Source organism: Heterocephalus glaber, unplaced genomic scaffold (genome assembly GCF_053883595.1).
Source record: "Heterocephalus glaber isolate CG9 unplaced genomic scaffold, H.glaber_assembly_v1.0 deba00001773, whole genome shotgun sequence".
Lineage (NCBI taxonomy): Eukaryota > Metazoa > Chordata > Mammalia > Rodentia > Bathyergidae > Heterocephalus > Heterocephalus glaber.
In genome coordinates, this window is record NW_028258463.1 from 8,783,593 (window position 1) to 8,804,468 (window position 20,876).

General features: G+C 54.3%; 1 protein-coding gene across 5 annotated transcripts in view; it reads left to right on the forward strand.

The window, feature by feature from the left end:
* Arhgap23 (Rho GTPase activating protein 23) overlaps window positions 1-18,458 on the forward strand; it is a 61,534-nt gene extending 43,076 nt beyond the window's left edge. For all 5 annotated transcript variants that reach the window (XM_013077634.3, XM_013077633.3, XM_021239856.2 and 2 more), the window contains 7 exons: window positions 3,717-3,790; window positions 3,926-4,015; window positions 4,450-4,575; window positions 12,314-12,355; window positions 12,628-12,724; window positions 14,186-14,217; window positions 16,229-18,458. In XM_013077634.3, coding sequence (XP_012933088.2) covers window positions 3,717-3,790; window positions 3,926-4,015; window positions 4,450-4,575; window positions 12,314-12,355; window positions 12,628-12,724; window positions 14,186-14,217; window positions 16,229-17,128 — 1,361 coding nt within the window. In that variant the 3' untranslated portion in view covers window positions 17,129-18,458. The remainder of the gene's footprint in view (window positions 1-3,716; window positions 3,791-3,925; window positions 4,016-4,449; window positions 4,576-12,313; window positions 12,356-12,627; window positions 12,725-14,185; window positions 14,218-16,228) is intronic.
* Window positions 18,459-20,876: the final 2,418 nt, after the last annotated feature.

Sequence of the window (20,876 nt, forward strand, 5' to 3'; positions counted from 1 at the left end):
TGGTACTGGGGATCGAACTCGGGACCTTGCACTTGCAAGGCAGGCCGTCGAACCACTGAGCTAAATCTCCAGGCCACAATTTATTTATTTTTTGAGACAGTGTCTTGCTGTGTAGTCCACACTGGCCTCAAACTCACAGCGATCCTCCTGCCACAGCCTCCTGAGTGCTGGGATCTGGCATTTTTGGGTATTTTAAAAACAAACACATGTGAGAAGCTCTGCTAATACAGAGCAGTGGAGCGCTCAGCAGATCGCGTGGTTCTTACACACCGCCGCCAGGGGTCGCAGCTGACCCTGTCTGGGCCTCTGTTTCTGTGGCCTCCCCTTGGTCACTCCCTGGGGCGCGACCGCAGCTCTAGAGCTGAGGCTCAGCGAGGTATTGCGAGCTGCCTGAGGTCACAGAGGACAGGTCCTAGGTGGCAGAGCGGATCCAGCCCAGGCCACTGTCACAACTCCTTCCCTGCACGTGACGAGCCAGGGTGTGGCTTGACTGAAGCTGTCAGGCGATGTCGCCTTTGTGGCACTGAGAGGGACCAGGATCTGCCTGGGCCTGAGGGGCAGCCGCAGCTCAGCACTGGTGGCACCGTTCACCCCAAAGCGGGCTGTGGCTTTGAGACATTTATCTCACCGCATAGATCCTGCTCTTTCTCTAAATCAGCCACATACACTCACAGGCTGAGTGGACTCGAGTTTTCTGGGGTCCCCTCGGATCGGTCCCTGTGGCCCAGGTCTGGGCTCTCTGCTGCAGCGCTGCTGGGTCCTCACCTGTCTCAGCGTGGAGCTTTGAGAGCTGCCATGAAGTAGCGAGCAGAAGTATGCGTTGGTGGGTGCCACACACCTATGTTCTTAGCCTCTGGGAGGCTGAGTTGTAAGACCGAGGGCCTTACCAAACGCTCCGAGGAGCTGACTGCAGCGACGAACACCCGGGAAGGAACACACCGGACAAGTTGGAAAGTAAAACAGACCTTTATTAGTCTGGCCAGACGGCACTCCCAAAGCAAAATAGCTTAGAGGGGCACCTGGCTCAGAGTCCAAGGCTGTTTTATAGGGGGCTGAAGGGGAGTTTAACATGTAGATGTACGAAAAAAGGAACAAAAGTTAGTGGTCGACTGTCACGTACTGATGGTCAGCAGACACACACAGTAATGGTCACGACCATATGGTCACGACCGTCACGTACTGATGGTCAGCAGACACATTGATGGATTGTTCTACCGACAGTGGGTCCGGGAACATTCGTTCTCTGGACAAACAAGGGGTTGAGTAATTTACTTAGGAACTTTGTTTTGCTGCAGATTTTATCTATTATCCCAGAATTAACAAGCACATTTTAACCATTAATTTTTAAACACAACAGAGGCTAGGGGAGTAATTGAATTTGTAATCATACAGTTCCACAGAGTCAGGAAGGTTGTGAATTTGAGGCCAGCCTGGGCTGCATAGCAAAACCCTGTCTCCAAAAAAATAAAATAAAAAAGAAACTGAGAAGGAGGCTGTAGGTCACATACCTGCTAACTGCATAAGCCAGGGTGTCTCCCACAGCCCTGTCAGCATGCAGGACATTAATTTCCTATTATCATCATCATCATCATCATCATCATCATCATTGTTACTGTTGTTATTTTTGCAGTGCTGGGGATTGAACCTGGGACTTCACACACTTTTGCTAATCTGCAGTGGAAACAGCTTCTCATTATTTTCATTTTCATTTCTCTTGTTGCTTGGGAGATTAAATCTCCTTTCATTGGTTCTAGGCCTTTTCTGTTCCCTCTGTGATTGCTTGTTCATACAACATGCCCATTTTTGTGTTGGCCTTGTTTGTTTCTATCTGCCTGTCTCTATCTATCTTTCTCTATCCATTTTGTGGTCCTAGGGATTGAACCACATTGTCTGTTTCAGTATTGATTAGTGGGAACAAACTCCTTGTATATTATAGATATTAATCCTTGGTTTTTGTAAATATTGGCTGTAGTCTGGTATTTCCCTTTTAACTGTTCAATGTAGAAACTGAAAACATTTTTTAAACAAGTCATTAAGCCATAATGATGCGGCACATCTGCAGTCCTAGCACTTGGGAGGCTGAGGCAGGACCATCATTGTGAGTTTGAGGCTAGCCTGGGCTACATAGTGAGACCCTGTCTCAAAAAACAAAACAAGAGCCAGGAATCATGGCACACGCATATAATCCCAGCACTCGGGAGGCTGAAGTAGGAGAATGGCTGCGAGTTCAAAGCCAGCCTGGACTGCATAGTGAGACCCTGTCTCAAAAAAAAGAAAAAGGAAAACAAACAAAATATGTCATCAAAACAGTTAATCTTTCTTGAATGGATTTTGCAGCTCATGTTTAGGATTTAAGCTTGCAAAAATACGTTTTTTTGGTTTTTTGGGTGTGTGTGTGTGTGTGTGTGTGTGTGTGGTACCAAGGATTGAACCCAGGGCCTTCAAACTGAGCTACATCTCCAGCCCTTTTCTGGGACAGGGTCTTATTAGATTGCTAAATTGTCCAGGCTGAGCTCAAACTTTCAATCTTCCTGCCTCAGCCTCCCAGAGCTGGGATTACACGCATGTGCCAATGGGCCTGGCAAAAACATTTCCTCATTTTTTTCTCTAATTTGTCATGCAATTGAAATTGTTCGTGTAGTATGTGAAGCAGAAATGGATTCCCCTCTAGCCGCTTCTCCCAAGGACAGTTCCAAACCTCCTTGCCCTCCATGTGCTTTCTTAAGAAAATAGTCTTGGGGCCACAGTGGCGCACACCTGTGATTCCGGCTCCTCAGGAGGCTGAGGCAGGAGGATCACAAGTTTGAACTCAGCCTGGGCAACTTAGTGACTTAGTAAGACCCTGTCTCAAAATAAAAAAGGGGCAGAGGATGCATCTTAGCAGAGGGCCTGGGTTCCATCTCCAGTGCCAGTGCAGACAAAGCCTTGCCCTCTGTGCGAATGCTCATCCGAATGAATTTTCTTTTCTTTTGGTTTTCTTGGTGCTAGTGATGGAACCCTGGGTTTGGTGCCTGCTAAGTGCTTGCCCACCATGGAGCCACGCCTCAGCCCTGGGGGAATTTTATTTTCTGTATTTTTTTGAGACAGAGCCCTATTACACAGTGCAGGCTGGCCTTGAACTCACTGTGCAGCCCAGGCTGGCCCCAACTCTCGGCAATCCTCCTGCCTCAGCCTTCTGAGTGCTGGGAGGACAGGCTCACACCACCATGCCTGGCTGCCCCAGAGTGAATTTTAGAGCAGGCTCATTGCCTTCCGATTTTTAGGGTTCCCCATGGACTTTGGGAATCAGGGTTTGGGGTGCTGACAGGTGGGGGTGTCTATAATCCCCTTCCCCCATACTTCTGGCCTATTGAACCTTGATGTCCTCGACCAGCCTGGGGCAGGAACCTTTCAGGGACAACATGCATCTTGGGTCTCATTTTTTCTGCACACCTGGGCTCCCCCAAAGTGCACAACCCGGGCAGGTGACCCTGAGCAGCTGTAGTGGCTCTGGCCACCTAAACTCCAGGCCACGAGCCAGGCGTCCTGGTGCACAGCTGTGATCTCAGCACTCGGGAAAAGACTCAATAAAAAATAGCAAGGGCTGGGGGTGCAGCTCCGAGTGAAGGCCCTGGGTTCGATCCCCAGTGCCGCACAATGCTAGATGATAGAGAGATCTATACAAACCCCTCTGGGGAGGCGCTGCCTCTCCCTGAGCCACCCTCGCTGTGTTCCAGACAAATACAACGACTTCATCGAGGCCAATCGCATAGAGGATGCCAGGGAGCGGATGAAGACACTTCGGAAGCTGGTGAGAAATCGGGGTGCTGCTGGTAGGATAGGACGGGGGACCCAGGGCCCCCACTGCATGGCCTCAGTCTCCCCACCGTGCCCGGGAGAGGGGGTGGCTGCGGTGGGACAGGCGTCACAGTCCTCTCCCACCCAGATCCGGGACCTCCCAGGACACTACTACGAGACACTCAAGTTCCTCGTGGGCCACCTCAAGACCATCGCGGACCACTCAGAGCAGAACAAGGTGGGTGCAGGCTGGGGGAGGGACGGCCAGGACTCACCATGCGGCCCCGCTTTAGGCCCTTCTGTCCCAAACCTCCGTGCTGGCCAGTGCCCCCCAGCGTTGCCTGAGCCTCTGAGGGTCTCACGGTGCTGACACCACAGTGCCCAGCTTGAGAGGGAGCCCAGTGCCCCATCTAGCTCGGCATCCGTTCTTCCTAGTGCACCACTATCAGCAGCAAGCACTCAGGGCTGCCCTGAATGGGTGTGCAGGTTGGGCCACTGCCCGTAGCAGCCAGGGCTGGGAATGAGCAGGGCTGGAAGCTGGCTGAGCACGTCCCTGCCAGTGCCAGGAGATGCCCGGCCCTGGGCTGGGGACAACTCAGGATGTCGCCGGGATGGGGCCTGGGAGGTAGAGGGCAGAGCCACATGCTGACCCTGCCTCCCCGTCCTGCCCAGATGGAGCCCCGGAACCTGGCCCTGGTGTTCGGGCCGACATTGGTGAGGACATCTGAGGACAACATGACGGACATGGTGACCCACATGCCCGACCGATACAAGATCGTGGAGACACTGATCCAGCACGTAAGCAGCTACGGCCGGGTGGGGCCAGCCGGGCCCTGGGGAGAGCAGGTTGTCCCTCGGGACGGGCAGCAGAGGGCATGGAGCTGGGCGGGGCGGCTTCGCCTCCACCTCCTGGCCACCCAGAGCCCTGGTCCTGGGGTCCCCTGAGTACCCCAAGGCGAGCAGAGGGCGCCGACAGTCGGCTCAGCCCTCCTGGGGATTTCCAGCCCAGGTCTGGCCAAGGCCCTGGCCCTGGGGAAGGAAAGTGGGGTCCCATCACCCCGAGGGAACTGGGGCTCAGAGGCTGGTTGGAGCCTTGCCCCACCCCTCGGGAGGGCGGGCCGGGCCCGGCCCTCCTGCAGCCCCTTCTGTGGAGGGTCTGGCAGTTGGGGGTGGAGTAGGGGTGTCCCTGAAGACAGGGCTCCTGGCACTGTGGCTTCTAGGGGCCGCTGGAAAGGCTGCATCTGCCCAGATGGCTGAAACAGCAGCCTCAGGGAGAGGGAGGCCCAAAGCGCAGCTTTTTTTTTTTTGAGACAGTGTCTCACTGTGTAGCCCAGGCTGGCCTCGAGGTCCTGACGATCCTCCTGCCTCAGCCTCCCCAGTGCTCAGATGACAGGCTTGCGCTGCCACACCCAGCTAAGATGCTTCTTTGCCACCGCAGGGACTTCCCGTTGTAGGATGTTTGGTGGTGTGCCTGACCTCTAGCTCTAGATGTTGGGACGTCTCCCCAGTTGAGACCATTGGGAATGTCCCCGGACATTGCCAAGTGCTCTCTGGGGAACACAGGTGCCCTGCCCGTGGAGCCGGCCTGCTCCTGTACACTGCGTGCCTGTTTCCTCATCTGTGCAGCTCAGCTCAGGAGTAACAGCGCTCCGCTCACGGGCCCCGGTGAGGGCTGCACCAGCTAGGGTCTGCAGAGCACCAAGAAAGGGGCCAGGCAGCTAGGAAGTGTCATAGGGACTGTCACCATTGTCGTCGCTGCCATTGGTCATCCACAGACACTGGCAGGTGCTGGGGACCGGAGGTGACGGCTTCTGCTTGGAAGGGACCCAGCCCTGGTGCGCAGGGAGATCACGGGGTCGAGGCCAGCGGGGGCAGGAGAAGGCGGCGCGGGCCGAGGGGACAGTGTGGATGCGGACTGTGAAGCTTCCCGCAGGCTCCTGGGCCCTCCCAGCCTGAGGGGGAGGCTGGCGCTGGCGACCACCGGCTGGTAGCAAAGACCTAATGGAGTTCTCTGGAGGCCTGGAGATCGTGCTCTGTGACTGACAGGTCACACCCACGTGCCCAGCGCCTGGCCACACCCTAACCTCCGGCCACATTCCCCCTGAGAGGCAGGAATCCCCATAATCCTCTCTGGGCCGCTGAGGGAGTGGAGGTCTCTGTCTTCACGGAGCTACTTCCTGCTGAAAGGGACTGTAGCCCCCACTCCCTGGGGACTGTGCTGTCCAGCCACCTCGGAGTGTTGTGCCTCACCAGCCAGGTGGACAAAAATCTGCCTCAGACCACGAGGAAGGAGTTAGTGTCCGTATAGGAAAGGCGGTTGAGCTGCCTGTTTGATGGGAGAGAGCTTGGTGAATTTGTCAGGAAAGTAACTCTCCTATTGGTTTGGGGATGTAGAGCCCAAATATGAGAAGGAACAGGGCGGACTCGCACTCTTCCTGTGAATGATGGAGTATGGCAGAGGGGGATATTGGATAAATTACCAAGGGCTTGAGAGCTGTAGCCCTGGCACAATTACCCACATTATGGATTTGATTAAAAACAGGAGTCTTGGGCCAGGGATGTAGCTCAGTGGTTTCGCCGCCTGCTGTGCAAGTGCAAGGACTCGAGTTCGATCCCCGGTACCAAAAAAAAGAAAACAGGAGTCTTGACACAGGTGCCGTTGAAAGTGCGGTGAATTAGAGGCCATTGGTGACAGCGTATCTTCACCCAGGGCAGAGCCAGAGTCTTGCTCTTTGTTTTGTTTTTTGGTGGTGGTAGTGTTTTTGGAGACAGGCCATAGCCCAGGCTGGCCTCGAACTCATGGCGATGTCCCAGCCTCAGCCTCCCCAGTGCTGGGATCATAGGCATGCGCTGCTACACCTGGCCGGAGTCTTGCTTTGTCAAGAGGAGCCTCAGGTCTTCCGGAGGTCCCCAAGAGTAGAGTCAGTCCCGGGGAATTCAAGTGACCACTTGTCATGTAGGGTTTTTATAGCTTTTCACTGTGCTCCTTTCGGAAAGACAATGGTTCCACAGGAACTGGGAGTGAGGCTGGGGTCTTGAGGGGCTGTGAAGCTGCCCTTCTTGCCTTTCTGTCAACCTTTTGATTTCCCAAGGAGATTTCAGACACATCTCCTTGGGGCTCCTTGGCGTGAATGACAGCTTCCTGCTTGGGACGATAGACTGACTGTCTCTAGGAGTTGGAAACTTTTCTGAGCTTTTGTCTTTTCCTAGTGTCAGCGCCTGAGGAAGGACTTCGAGCTGTGTTTTGAGCAGAGGTCCCCCGGGGAAGGGCTTTGGCCTCAGTGATGAGCTGACAGCCGCATAACCTGTCTCTCCGTGTCTCTGAGGCCCCTTCCCTCAGTGACCACACCTCTGGGGGTGGGCATCACTGCTGTCCTCCTAGCCCTGTGGGCAAAGCAGGAGTGAAGAAGCTCTGACTGGGGCTCCTCTTGCCCCTAATGATGGCCACAGATCTAGAGCAGCGTTGTTTAGAGAAGGAAATGAAAACAGAATGATGGAATTTGCTTACCCACGATGCCCACGGTTGCCTGCAGTTTTTCACAGGAGATGGAGACATGAGGGACAGGGCCATTGGAGGCTGCCTCGGGCCCTGCAGTCCCCTCTCCTCAGCAGGAGGAAAGGGTTTGTGCTAGGAGCGGGGGGTCCTACAGTGCCGTGGGCCACTTGACACTCAGACTGGGCCTGGGCGGTGGCCCTGGGTTTCCCGAGCACGACTGGGGTGTGCTTGAAGCACTGCCAATTACAGCAGCCATCATTTTGCTCTGTCCTTTTCTGTCAGGCTGTCCCCTTTCATCCTCATCTAGATCCCCGTTGTGGAGCACAGGAAAGCCCGCTTCCCGCACTTCAGTCACAGGGGCCTGGGGGCCTCCGCAAAGCTACCAGGAGCTTTTGAAAATCAGCCTGACTGTTCTTTGCATTGTGGTTGTCTGCCACTGAGAAAGGAACCTGGACCCCAGCAGTGTCCTCGACTCCTGGACTCCCTTAGGGGCAGGGGGAGCTGTGAGCTAGGGGAGTAAGAAGCTCCACTTTGAGCGTGTCCTGTGGGGCCTAAAGCTGTCTGGGGAGCCCTGGGTCACTTGAAGAGAAGGGGCTGATTTACTGGCCTGAGGATTATAAGGCAGCAGGCGAGGACACCACCAGGGTGGTTGCTTTCACTAGACAGGTGGGAGAGACCAACATCTCCTGAGAGACAGGCAGGCGTCTGAGGGTAGGGACATTGACATTACCAATTTCCCTTTCCTTAGAGGCCTCTTTCAGTACCATAGTCCTTGGCCCTTGGGCCTTCCCAGAGGCAGAGCCATAAAACCCTGAACCTAAGTTTCACACCACTTTCCTTGCCCTTTGCAAAAAGATCGAACTGAAGAATAATATCGTAGTTTAGACCACCATTCTGTACCCACCTTCCACCATTTCCTGGTTAATACTGGACCCAGCTAGTATCTCAGTAGAAGAGAAGTTGTTCTTTTTTCAGATTGTCAGGGTCAAATTGTTCCCAGTTTGTTTGTTTTTTTGGTACCGGGGATCAAATTCGGAACCTTGCGCTTTTGAGGCAGGAGGCAGAACCACTGAGCTAAATCCCCAACCCCATGGTTCCCAGTTTTTAAGGATGCAGCCTAACGGTGAGGTCGCTGGGATCTGCAGTGATTCCCAAGGTGCATCATGGGCCCATGGAGAGAGAAAGAAGACTAGGTCTGGGGTACTTCGTAGGGCGCCTCCTGCAGAAGGAAGAGACTGCAGGACTACTAGTGAGACGCCTCTGCCGGAAGCAGCCCTGGTACCTTCTTTTTTATACATTTATTTTTCTTAGAACTCCTCATACCCTGTGGCCTACTGTCCTCCTGGTTGCCATTTGGTGTTCCTTGTCCTTTTGGAATTCTGCAACAACTTCTGAGAGAGAAGGGTGGAGCTTTTCAACTCCTTGAGAGGCAGTACCCCTTACATTTATCTCAATAATAAAAACGTTGGTACTTTGTTTAAGGCAAGAGAGACGGATACTTCTTTTTTACCATTTAAGAGGAAAAAAAACTTTAAAAGTTCTGTGCACAAGGATATCTCCACTTTTGCCTTCTCTCAGCCCCTAGAGTTTACCTTTGTGCCTGTTCCCTTTGTTTGCTCAGGCCCTCAGGCATGTTTCTAAATTACGCAGATTACTATAGAAGAAACCAGGAGGCAATCTAAATTCAGAAGAGAAGCAGGGAGGAAGCTTATATGTTCCCTAAAAGCAGAGGCTACAGCTCTTATCTATAAGGGTGAGATTTCCTGGTGTCCATGAAGTCAGTTGAAAAAGAAAATGGCAAACAAACATGGCGGAACCACATGACAGACTCATGTGATGAACCAAAATGGCCACCAAACATGTCGGAACCATGCAAGGACCTCACAGGAGGAACCCAAATGGCTGCCAAACACAGCAGAAAGGTAGACTGAGATGAATTGAGGTCCTAAAAAGACGACTCATTAAAGATTCCCAGAAATAAAAGGCCATCTAGGGGAAAAGCACAGGTGAGACTTTGAACACAAGCAGGCTTCCAAAAGAATGAGAAAGCTGAACAAAGTATACAGGGAAAACAAACATGTGGGGAGAAAAAGGCACATTAAACTCTAGGCATACATGGAACCTGAATTGTCCGTTGGGCAACTGGGTTAATAACAGGCTCTCTAGAAGCCACCAACCCGCACAACTGCAAACATTGTCGTGTCCCATGGGTCACTGATAGGGCATGCATCCCTGGAGGACAGCCCCACACACTCTGTGGGCCTCAAACTCATGGCACTTCTCCTGCCCCAGACTTACAAGTGCTGGGATCACAGGCATGTGCCAGCAGGCCGGGCTTTCTCCTTATTCTTGTCCTCAAAGAGACAGTCTAAAATTTCTCCGTTAAGTATACTGTTTATGAAATTAAGGAGGTTCTTACTTATTGTTGGTGTTTAAAGTTGTTTAAAATCATATTCAGGAGCTGAATATCATTAAATGCTTTTTGGCATCTATTGAGATCACAGAATTTTGTTCCTTCATTTAATGTATGGATGAGTTTTTCAGAGTTTGAACCATCACTGTTTCCGAAGATAAACCTGGTTTAATCATGATGTAATTATTTTTTACTATGCTTTAAAATTTAGCCATCTTGCCAGGTGTGGTAGCAGATGCCTATAACCCCCCGCACCTAGGAGGCCGAGGCAGGAGGATTACCTGAGGCCAGCCTTGGTTACATAGTGAGACCCTGTCTCTCTCTGACACACACACACATACACACATGCAATTCCACTTTGCAGCTTTCCCTCCTTTTCTGCATTTTCAAGCAACTTGTTTGTACTTCTGTTTTAAAGATGAAATAGTGCACCGTCATTGCTCTTTGTTATTTTATCATTGTTATTCTTACTCATGGTTTCCTGCCGTTAAAGATTAAAGAGAGGCAGCCAATTAAACATTGAACAACAACAATAACAACTTGTAAATACAGATGACACATTCCCTGGATTAGAGGAGGAAAATATAAAACTGTAAAGTAACTAGGCCTGAGTGCTTTTGGGGTGTGAGCTTGAATGATTATTTCAATTAATTTAATGATTCTTAGTCTATGTTTGCTTTTCCTTATGTCAGGTTTTTTTTTTTTCCTTTTTGAGACAGGATCTCACTGTGTAGCCCAGGCTGGCCTTGAAGTCACAATGATCCTCCTGCCTCAGCCTCCTGAGTGCTGGGATTACATGCGTGTGCCACCATGCCTGGCCCCTTATGTCAATTCTGGTATCTTTTTAGAAAATGTTCATATATATTGATACTTTAAGATCATCAATATTAGTTTGCAGCTCTGGGACTCAGCCCAGCGGCTGTGCACTGGGCGTCTAACGCCCTTGTCTGGATGAACAGTGCCTTACCTGCCACCTGCCCCTGCTTTTGCAGAGGTGGTCTTAGGTTTCCAACAAAGTTGAGAGGAAGGTGCAGTGATTTCCCAGAGGCCCCTCTGCCCCTCAACACGGTGGCCTCCCCATTTTCCACATCCCCACGGGGCAGGACCATGGCTGGTCTCACAGTAGTCACCGGGCTAGGTGGAGCCCAGTTCGAGAGCACCTGCCCTGTTCCCTGAGGCCTTGGTTCATCCCCAGCTCCTGATGTATGGCAGATGGAAGGATGAATGGTTCTGACAATGAAACATTGTAGTCACCCTGCTCACCACTGTGCCTTCCACTCTCTCCATAGTTTTGCCTTTTCCAGAACGGCATGTGTGACATCTGTGCACCCTTTATGTAATGGTTCCTTGCCTTAGCAACCTGCCTGGACATTCTCTCCACAGCCCATTATTTTTTTCCTTTTTCTGTTTTTCAGAAAACAGAAGTGCTAGGCAAGCGCTCTACCATGGAGCTGCTCCCCAGACCTTTTTGTTTTATTTTGAGACAGAGTCTCACTGAGTACCCTAGGCTGGGCTGGACCTCTCGATCCTCCTGCTTCAGCCTTCCCCGTAGCTAGGATCATGGGCATGCACCACTGCCACTTGGTGATAGCTGGTAACATCGTTTGTCCAGATGAACCTTGGTTTACCCACAGCCTGCCTGCGAAAGGGCATTGTATTCGGCTTTCTGTACTGTAACAAAGTAACTGAGCGAGGTAACTGAACAAGAGAGAAAAGGTGCTCGCTACTTAGGGCTGGGCCGGGAGTGGAGGGGCAGAACCACTCACCCCACCAGCCAGGAGCTGGAGCAGGAGAGGAGGGTGGGCTGGATATGGCGCCCCCAACTAGTACCTGAGATGCCTCCCAGAGTGCCACCTGGGGCCACTTCTGGAGCACATGGACCTCTAGGGAACAGACGTCTATAGTAGATGTCTCTGTTGTGTCCAGGTTTGATTTTTTTTTTTTTTTGAGACAGTGGGTTTGATTTTTTTAAAAATTGTTTTATTGGTACATTTTAGGTATATAATACGTTTACATTTATCATTGGGTGTTTGTACCTGTGCATGATGTATCTTGGTTCTTATTTTTTCCCCATTACTTGTACACCCTTCGCCCCCTCTGCCCTTCCCTATTTACATAGATTTTGTTTCCATTTTTTTTCTTTTCTCATAATTTTTCCTTTCCCTGCTTTCCTTTCCCCTTCCCCTCCCACCACCCCTACCCCTTTGGATCTTTTAATATTTCCAATTATCAATTATTCCATTTAATCCTTTTAATCCTTAATTACACTCTCAGTTTCTCACACTAGAGAAACTATTCGGTATTTACACATGTGTGTCCTGTTTATTTCACTTAAGAGGATGGCCTCAGTATGCATCCATTTAGCTATAAATGTCTCTAGTTTCTCATTCTTTTTTTTTTTTTTCCCCGTACCAGGGATCGAACTCAGGACCTTGCGGGTTGTCTCAGGGTGGAAGCCGCCTGGCCTGGGGCGCACTCAGCTCCCGGCTGCCTCTGCACTGGCTGGCAGTGGGCTGTGTTTGGGGACAATCAGGCCACATGAGCCGCTGCCCCCCAGCCCGGGGCTCATCCCAGGGAGGGTCCCCGGCCCGCCCTGACTTCCTCCCTTCCTTTTGTCTCCTCTGCAGTCGGACTGGTTCTTCAGCGATGACAAGGACAAGGGCGAGAGAGTAAGTGATGTGCGAGGGATCCGAGTCCTGGGATGGGGTGGCAACAGGACTGGGGGACCCTTTCTGCTCAGAGCACCCAGCCCTGGAGCTGCCCAGGCTGACGGGGCTGCCTGGCTCTGTCCCCGTCCCCTGGTCTCTGCTGAGGAGACCTCTGGGATCCTCCCTCATTGGGGAAGGCGAGACACACGCCACCTCCTGCCCCATGGCCTGTCTGCTGTCCCTGGGGGCCGGGCCGCCTGGGGGACCTGCGTGCTGACCCCTCCTCTTCACAGACCCCCGTGGACGACAAGGAGCCGCAGTCGGTGCCCAACATCGAGTACCTGCTGCCCAACATCGGCAGGACGGTGCCCCCCGGCGACCCAGGCCCAGGTGAGGGGTGGGGGTGTGGGGCGGTGGGGGGACCTGAGGGGACCCTGGCTGCCCCTGCCAGGTACGGCTGCGGCCGGGCTGCTCTGTGGGCGCTACGGGGCCTCCTCCACCAACTGGACTCTGGACTCGGGGCCGCGTGTTAATCTCTCTTCCTTTTCTCACTCCCGCCTCTCCTCCTTCCCTCTTCCCCGCCTCCCTCCTCCAGCGGACCTGTTGGAGATTTAAAGGGTACAGTGCAGTGTCTCAGCCTCGGTCACTAACAGCGGCGAGTGACTGGAAGAAGGCCGGGCAGGCAGAGTGTCCCGGGAGTGGGGACCCCATAGCCGAGCAGAAGTCTGCTGCCACCCCAGCCCCCAGACTCTGGCCACTTCCTTAGGGACCAGTGATGCCACCCCTAGAAGCCATTCTGTGGGGCATGGTGGTGCACACCTGTAATCCAGTACTTAGGAGGCTGAGGCAAGAGAATCACCATGAATTTGAGGCCAGCTGGGGCTGCATAGAGAGTTCAAGGGTAGCTTGGAGGCCATAGCAAACCTTGCCTCAACAAAGCAAAAGACAAGAAAAGTAGCCTTTCTGTGGCTGGTGCCTGTCTCAGTTCAGGACCACTGACCTCTGTCGTTGGGTCCCTGAATGGCCCCTGCCGCCGGCTCCTCCGAGCTGTGGCTGTCACGCCCTGTCCCAGACCGAGGCCCCAGCAAGCCCCAGCTGCCCAGGACTGGGTGGGTGGCGGGCGCCCCGTCTCTTCCAGTCACCTGCCGCCCTTGTGTGTGTCGTGTGGTCGCCATCCTGTTCCTCTCACTGCCTGGGCTGGGAGGGGCTAACTGGCCTGCAGTGTGCATTAACCCCGGCTCTCAGGCCGGCAGGGGCCATGGCCAGGACTGGGTCACAGACCCTTCCTGACTCCATCCGGGCCGCAGTGGGGACTTTGCTCCTGGGACAGCTTGACCTTGCTGTTTCCATCACAGCCCACTGTCCCATGTCCCTTCATCTCTGCCTTGACCACTCATCTCGTGTTGGGCATGGGGGGCCAGGCCCATCTCCTCGCCATGCACGGTGTGGTCCCTGTCCAGCTCCGTGGTGTGCTGTGTGTCACTGTGCTGGTCTCCGTGACTCATCGACATTTGGCATTTTCTCTCCAACGCTTCAGAATGACAGGGACCAGAGGGGGGTGGGGGAGACAGGTCCCGAGGAGACGCCCTGGCCTGTAACCTGGGTGAGCCCGGCTGGGCAGCAGCCTGCGCTCACCCCCTGCCCCTGACGGGGTGGTTTGTGACATCGTGTTCTGCTCCATCCCGTCCCTTAGAAAACGCCACCTGTGTTGCTCACCCTCCTGGGGCCTGGGAGCTCTCAGGGCTCGGGCTCCCTGGTTTCTGAAGCCTTTGAGGCAGGGACTTGTGTTCACAGACTCAGCTTTCTCTCCCTTGATCCAACTTCCTTTTTCTTTCTGTTTCTCATTCACAGATTTCGCCACCTGCAGTTCAGCCAAGTCCAAGGTAGGCACCCCTGTGTTGTGGGAAATTAGGGCCCAGAGAGTTGAGGGTCTCTGGGAAGGAAGCTAGGGAGATCTGGCCTGGGAGTCTCAGGAGTCTCAGATGAGGTCCTGGGTTCAAGTCCTGCCTCTGCCACTTACAGTTTCGGGAAAATGGCAATTATTTAACCTCCTCCTCCCCCTGATCTTCAGCTTCTTCATCTGTAAAATGGAGACAGCAGTAGTGTCTGATGTGACAAACATTCTGTAGGGCCTCTGGGAAACCTTAAGCAAGCAAAGGGCAGGACATAGGAAGATAAGAGTAAAATACACGAAATGGAAAACAAGTAACAAAATCATTGAAATCAAAGCTGGTTCTTTGAAAAAATAAATAAAATTGATAAAGTTCTAGCCAGAATAAAAAGACAAATGGCAGCGCAACATCCCTGAAGACCAGACATTGAAAGGACAATCAGAGAATGGTGTGAGCACTCTGCTCCCCAAAACCCAACTCAGAGAAAACAGACCAGGTCTTTCAAAGAGTCAAACCCCACATAAGAAGGAATACAGAACCTCAGTAGTCCTATTCCTACCAAAGAAATCAAAGATCTCTTTTGATTTTTTGAGACAGGGTCTTGCTATGTAAGCCCAGGCTGGCCTCCAACTCATGGTGATGCTCTTGCCTCAGCCTCTTAAGTGTTGGGACTACAGGCATGCGCCACCATGCCTGGCAAGAAATCAAACTTCTAATTTACAACCTCTGAGACAAAAAAAGTCCAAATGGTTTCACTGGTAAATTCTACCAGATATTTTAGGAATATTTTTATTTTAATTAATTTATATTTAAATAATTTAAAAATATTTTCATTATTGCCAGACATGGTGCCACAGTACTTGGGAGGCTGAGGCGGGAGGATCCCCAGGAGTTCAAGGTCAGCCAGGGCTACATAGTGAGACCTTGTTTCAAAAACTAACTAACTAACTAAATAAACCTAAATAAATAAAAATTTAAAAATGAAACCAATTCTCCATCATCTCTTCCAGAATATAGAGGAGGAAGGACCACTTTCACCTCATGCTTGAGACCACAGTGCCCTGAGGACAGAGACCTGGCACTGTTGGAGGGGACAGGGTTAGACCACAGATACTTAACTGAGCCTCTCCTATTGATCGGCACTGTGCTCAGACAGAAATATAAAAATGAGCCCCAGTCTCAAAGGGAGCTGGACATTAAGCTAAGGAACCAGATGTGGGTGGGGGTAGAGTGGACACAGAAGCCCGGAGGAAGAGGCAAGCTGCTCCCCACCAGGCCGGGAAAGAGCAGGTGCAGAGCACTCTTTTGAGCAGCCTGGCTATGAAGAGTGTTTGGAGCAAAAACTGCAAACCCATGGCCAGGCATGGTGGTGCACTCCTGTAATCCCAACTATTTAGGAGGCTGAGGCAGGAGGATGCCAGTTGAAGGCCAGTCTGGGCTACTTAGCAAGACCTTATCTCAAAAAGGACGCTTCAGAGGAAAGGCTGGTCAGGGATCCCAGCGTGAAGGTGGGCAGCCGGGTCAGAGTCAGGGCCATGGGCTGAGGACGATGTGGGAGGATGAGAGGGCCCCTCCCGGTCCCGCAGGTCTCGGCAGAGCTGGGAGGTGACCAGAGTCCCGCTCCACACGCTGGGACGGGGGGGGGGGGGGGCACACAGCCCTGGTGGAGGTACAGCGAGGCCCAGGAAGGACAGGGTGAGGAGGAGCCGCCGTGGCGGAGGGGACAGGACACCACAGGCCGGAACAAGGACGGAGGCCCCGGGCGGGGAGGGAGGGCGGCCAGTGTGGCCCTGTGTGGGCCCGCGGCGACAGCAGCCCCCCAAGCAGAGGGTTCTTGGGGGAGCCTGGAGAGCTCCGGGTGGGGCCTGGGGTCGGGGTACAGAATTTCCCAGCGGACGGGAGCAGAGGCCGCTGCTTGGAGCCCGGCCTGGGCAGCTTCGCGGTCGGGCGTCCCTGGGGCCCGGGCTGGGCGCCCCTCACTCCGGCGTCGTCTCCCGGACAGGCTTCGTGGGCGCCCAGGAAGGAGCCGTACGCGCGGGAGATGCTGGCGATCTCCTTCATCTCGGCAGTCAACCGCAAGCGCAAGAAGCGGCGGGAGGCGCGCGGCCTGGGGAGCAGCACGGACGACGACTCGGAGCACGAGGCGGCCCGGGGGGGGGCGCCCGGGGCCCCCGAGCCACCGCCGCGTGCCCCGAGCCCCACGCCCCCCGCGGCCCCGGCGCCGGACGCCCGCTCCGTGGCGTCGGGCTACTCCACGCTGTCGTCGGCCGGGCGCGGCGCGCGGCGGGCGGGCGCGGGCGACGAGGCGGACGACGAGCGCAGCGAGCCCAGCCTGGCGGGCACCGACACGGAAGGCGGCGCGGGCGCGCGGGGGCGCCGGCCCTCGTTCAGCTCGCACCGCCTCATGCCCTGCGACACCCTAGCGCGCCGCCGCCTGGCCCGGGGGCGCGCTGACCCCGAGGGCCCCCGCGCGCCCGCGCCAGGCTCCGCCTCGTCCAGCAGCCAGGAGTCGCTGCGCCCCCCAGGGGCCGCGGAGGCGCTGGGCGCGCGGCCCTCGCGCCTGGAGACGCTGCGCCTGCGGCTGCGTGGCACAGCCGACGACATGGCCGTGCGCTTGCGCCGCCCGCTGTCCCCGGAGACGCGGCGACGCCGCAGCAGCTGGCGGCGCCACACGGTGGTGGTGCAGAGCCCGCTCACCGACCTCAACTTCAACGAGTGGAAGGAGCGGGGCGCGCAGGGGGCCGCGGGCGCGCGCGCCCACAGTGACAACAAGGACTCGGGGCTCAGCAGCTTGGAGTCCACCAAGGCGCGCGCCTCGTCCTCCGCCGCCTCGCTGCCCCCCGGGGACTTGGGGACCCTGCAGGCTGTGGCCACCGCCTCCCGCCTCCACCCGTGTCTCTGACCCCCGCGCCCCGTTCTCCCTTGGCTTTCGTCCCCGCTCTGGGGCCTCTGGCCGGGGCAGAAAGGCTGCAGGTCACCCCTAGCTTGTGTGGTGGAATGGGGGGCAGGGACCCCGGAAAGGGGGGGCTTCTGGTCCTGTCCCCTGCGTGTGTGACCGAGTGGGCCCCTCTGTGTCTGCTCCGCGAAACCCTTGTCGACCGTGGAGTGTGGGTGTGGAAGCCCCGGGTTTCAGGCCGACTTTTGCGGCCCCCTCACTTTCTTGGTCTACTGAGGGGGTGTGGGTGTCAGGGGAGGAGGTGCCGGCGGGCGTCCGCAAGGGAGAGGGCTGTGTGTGTGCTCGTGAGTAGTCGCTGTCCAAAGATGTTTCCGGTAGCAATTCTGCCTGTCCAGTGCCCTTCCACCGCCCCCAGCCCCCCAAGGTCCCTTCCTTTGGGACGCTCAGGTGTCTGTCCCTGCTCCTCTCAGAGCCAGAGAAAGGGTTGGGCCACAGACGCAGGACTGAAACCCTCACCAAGGTCACCCCCGCAGATCCTTTGCCAACCTCCTCGTCACCACGCCCAGCCATCAGATGGTGGGGAGCTGCTGACCCCAGCAGTTTGAAGGTCTGGGGTCCCCTCGCCTGTACCCCCTCCTTCCTTTTTGTTTTGTATTGGGTGTTTTATTTTTTGTTTTATTTTTTGTTTTCTAGGGACAGGGTCTCACTATATAGCCCAGGCTGGCCTTGAATTTGTGGAGATTCTCCTGCCCCAGCCTCCTCCCTCCATTTTGCTTTCCCTGCTGTGCCTCAGCTCAGGCACAGGGACCCTAATCTTCTTCCTTGTAAGGGGGAGCAGTCACCAGCCCCCTGGCGTCTCTGTCACACTGATTTGTGGGTTCTGACCTGGGTGGCCCTGCCAGGTGGGTGGGGCCCAGTGCCCTTGGTCCCCCTGCACTGTTTATAGACCTCCGGTCACCACGTCCTCACGTCCCTTCACTCATTCCAGAGAAGCCCCGAGGCTCATGGATGGACCCCACTGCCACATCCGTCAGTCTCCTTTTAGGCAGAATTGCTGTAGACCTCTCTCCTCCTTCCCCATCCTTTTATTGTAAATATTGTCTCTAAATGTGTAACATATTATAAAGAATTTATAAGGATTTTTAAAGATGTTTTGCTCATTTACAGAAGTGTTGTAACAGTGTTGGTTAAAGGCCCCCCCCTTGTACGCATGGCCTCCCACCATCGTGTCCCTGACACAATTCTAAGCGACAACTAAGACTTCCTGCTTCCCGAAAGTCCTGTCTTAGCACTACAGTCTTTATCTTGGAAATAAATGGCCTTCCTCCAGGCTTGAGTCAGCAGTCTCACTTGCTTGGGAGGGAGGAAGGGACAGAGCAGGGCTGGGCTGGGTGACCGGTGAGTACTGGGGACCGGGTGGGCTGAGTGGAGCCGACTTCTTCCTCCTGGTAGCTTCTTGCAAGTGTCCTGGGAGGCTGGTGTGGGTCTCACTGTGTAGCCCAGGCTGGCCTCGACTTAGAGGCGATCCTCCTTCCTCAGCCTCCCGAGTGCTGGATGACAACCATGCCTCACTATGCCCAGGGTTGGGTCTGCCTTCTGAACAGTGAAGGGAGCCTTGGAACTGAAGGGAAAGTCCACAAAGCATCCATGGAAAGAAAGAAAGCACATCAGCAAGGGTGACAAACGAAACATTTTTGTTGTAACTTTTGTCTTCGGTTTTTACCACATATAGCAATAATTACAAAACTGTTGGGTCAGGGTGTAACTTGTATGACAACGGTGTGTGCGAGTGGGGAGGAAAGTGGGCTATATTGGAGGAAAAATTTTATATACTATTAAAATTAGAGTTAACTCGGACTAGCTTGGTTTAGATCTTAACTAGAAATTAAGATGCTAGTTGTTATCCCCAGGGAAACTACTAAGAAGTTAACTCAAAAAGTCTTGTAACTGAAACAGAAAGGGAATTCAAAAGGTAACTTAGAAAATATTTTACAGGAAAGCAGGATTCGAGGACTAGAGGCACAAAACAGGGACCATACGGGAAAAGTAACAAAACAAGCATCGAACCTTAACCTTAATAGCAATTACAGTGGATGTGAATGGATTCTGCAGCCCAATCAAGAGGCAGCTGGCGTGGTGGTGCACATCTGTGATCCCAGCACTCGGAGGCTGAGATGGGAGGATCGCTTTGAGACCCTGTCTCAAAAAAAAAAAAAAAAGGCACAGGATAGCGGGAAGTTAAAAGGTAAGATCCAACTACAAGCTGTTTACAGACACAAAAGAGGCCAGGTAAGGTGTGCACCTGGGAGGCTGAGGCAAGAAGATGGCAAGTTTGAGGCCAGCCCAGGCAACTTAGTCACTTAGCAAGACCCTGTCTCAAAGAAAAAAAAATGGTAAAGGATGAGGACGTAGCTCAATCCCCATCTATCCATACAGTGGAAAATCGCTGTGATTTTGACGGCCTTTGAAAACACGACGGCAAGCCAGGCGTGGTGACGGCCCCTTGTAGTCCCAGCACTTGGGAGGCTGAGGCGGGAAGATCCCTTGAAACGAGTTCAGGGTCAGCCTGGGCAACATAGTGAGAGCTTGTCTGTTAAAACTAAACAGAAATAAGAAAATGCCCAGGGAGACCCAGAAAGGTGTGCAGACAGTGAGGGAGAAGAGAGGAGGGCTTCCAGGGTCCCGTTTGTACCCGGCCTGCCCCCTAGGAACCCGGGATTGAGGCCAGGCTGACACCCCCCCCCCCCTTGGCTTGGCTGGGCCTTCCCCGCTGTGAATGGAGCTGACAGCATCTCCTGCCCAAGCCGTCATAAGGTTAAACGAACCTTGCGTACGAAGTTGCACTTAGGTTTATAAAGCGTTTACAAGAGCAGGGCGAAGGCGGGGCGGGGCTGAGCGGCAGGGCGCTTGCGCGGTCTGCGCGGCGGCTTGAAGACTCCCTCAGGTGCGGAGCCCCGAGCGGGCGCCGCCCTTGGCTTGCGCAGTGGCTCCACCCGAGTTCCTGCTTCTGTCACTTCTGAGACAGCTGCTCAGGCGGTGGCACTTTCTTCCTTCATGCTCCCTGGTGATGTTGACCGCACACGACCCGACCACCCACTCGGCCCTCTGCTTGGCTTTTCCTCACTTCCTGGAACCCACAGGGGCTGTCAGCCTGGGACCCTCGGCCACCAGCTCCCACCAAACCACTCCCTGTTCTTTTTTTATTTTTTCAGGTACTGGGTTTTGAACCCAAGGTCTTCACACTGAGTTATGTTCCCAGCCCTTTTTATTGTTTTTATTTTGAGATAGACTCACTAAATTGCCCCTGCTGGACTGCAACTTGTGATCCTCCTGCCTCAGCCTCCCAGAGTGCTGGGATTACAGGTGTGCACCGCCATGCCTGGCTGCCACTCCTGATTCTCAAGGACTCCACTCAGATGTGCCCCCCTGGCCTGGCACGCTCAGGAGCTCCCTGTGTACCTGCCTGTCGCAGCTATGGCAGGCTGCTTCCTGGTGCCTCCTCGGTCTACTCTCCCAGTTTTCCGGAACGAGGATGAGAGCGAGAAGGCCAGATCCGCTGCCCTCCTAAACGACCAGGAGTGACCCAAGGTAGATGAGGGCTGTCCCTGTGCGAGTCTGCGGGACCCTGGGGTCCTGGTGGGGGGATCCCTCGTGCAGCAGGTGTGCTAGTGGACAGCAGGCAGAGCCCCAGCCTCTGGCCCCCAGGAGAACACGCAAGAGGGGCTCCAGGTACTGCCACTACTTATGGGGCAGA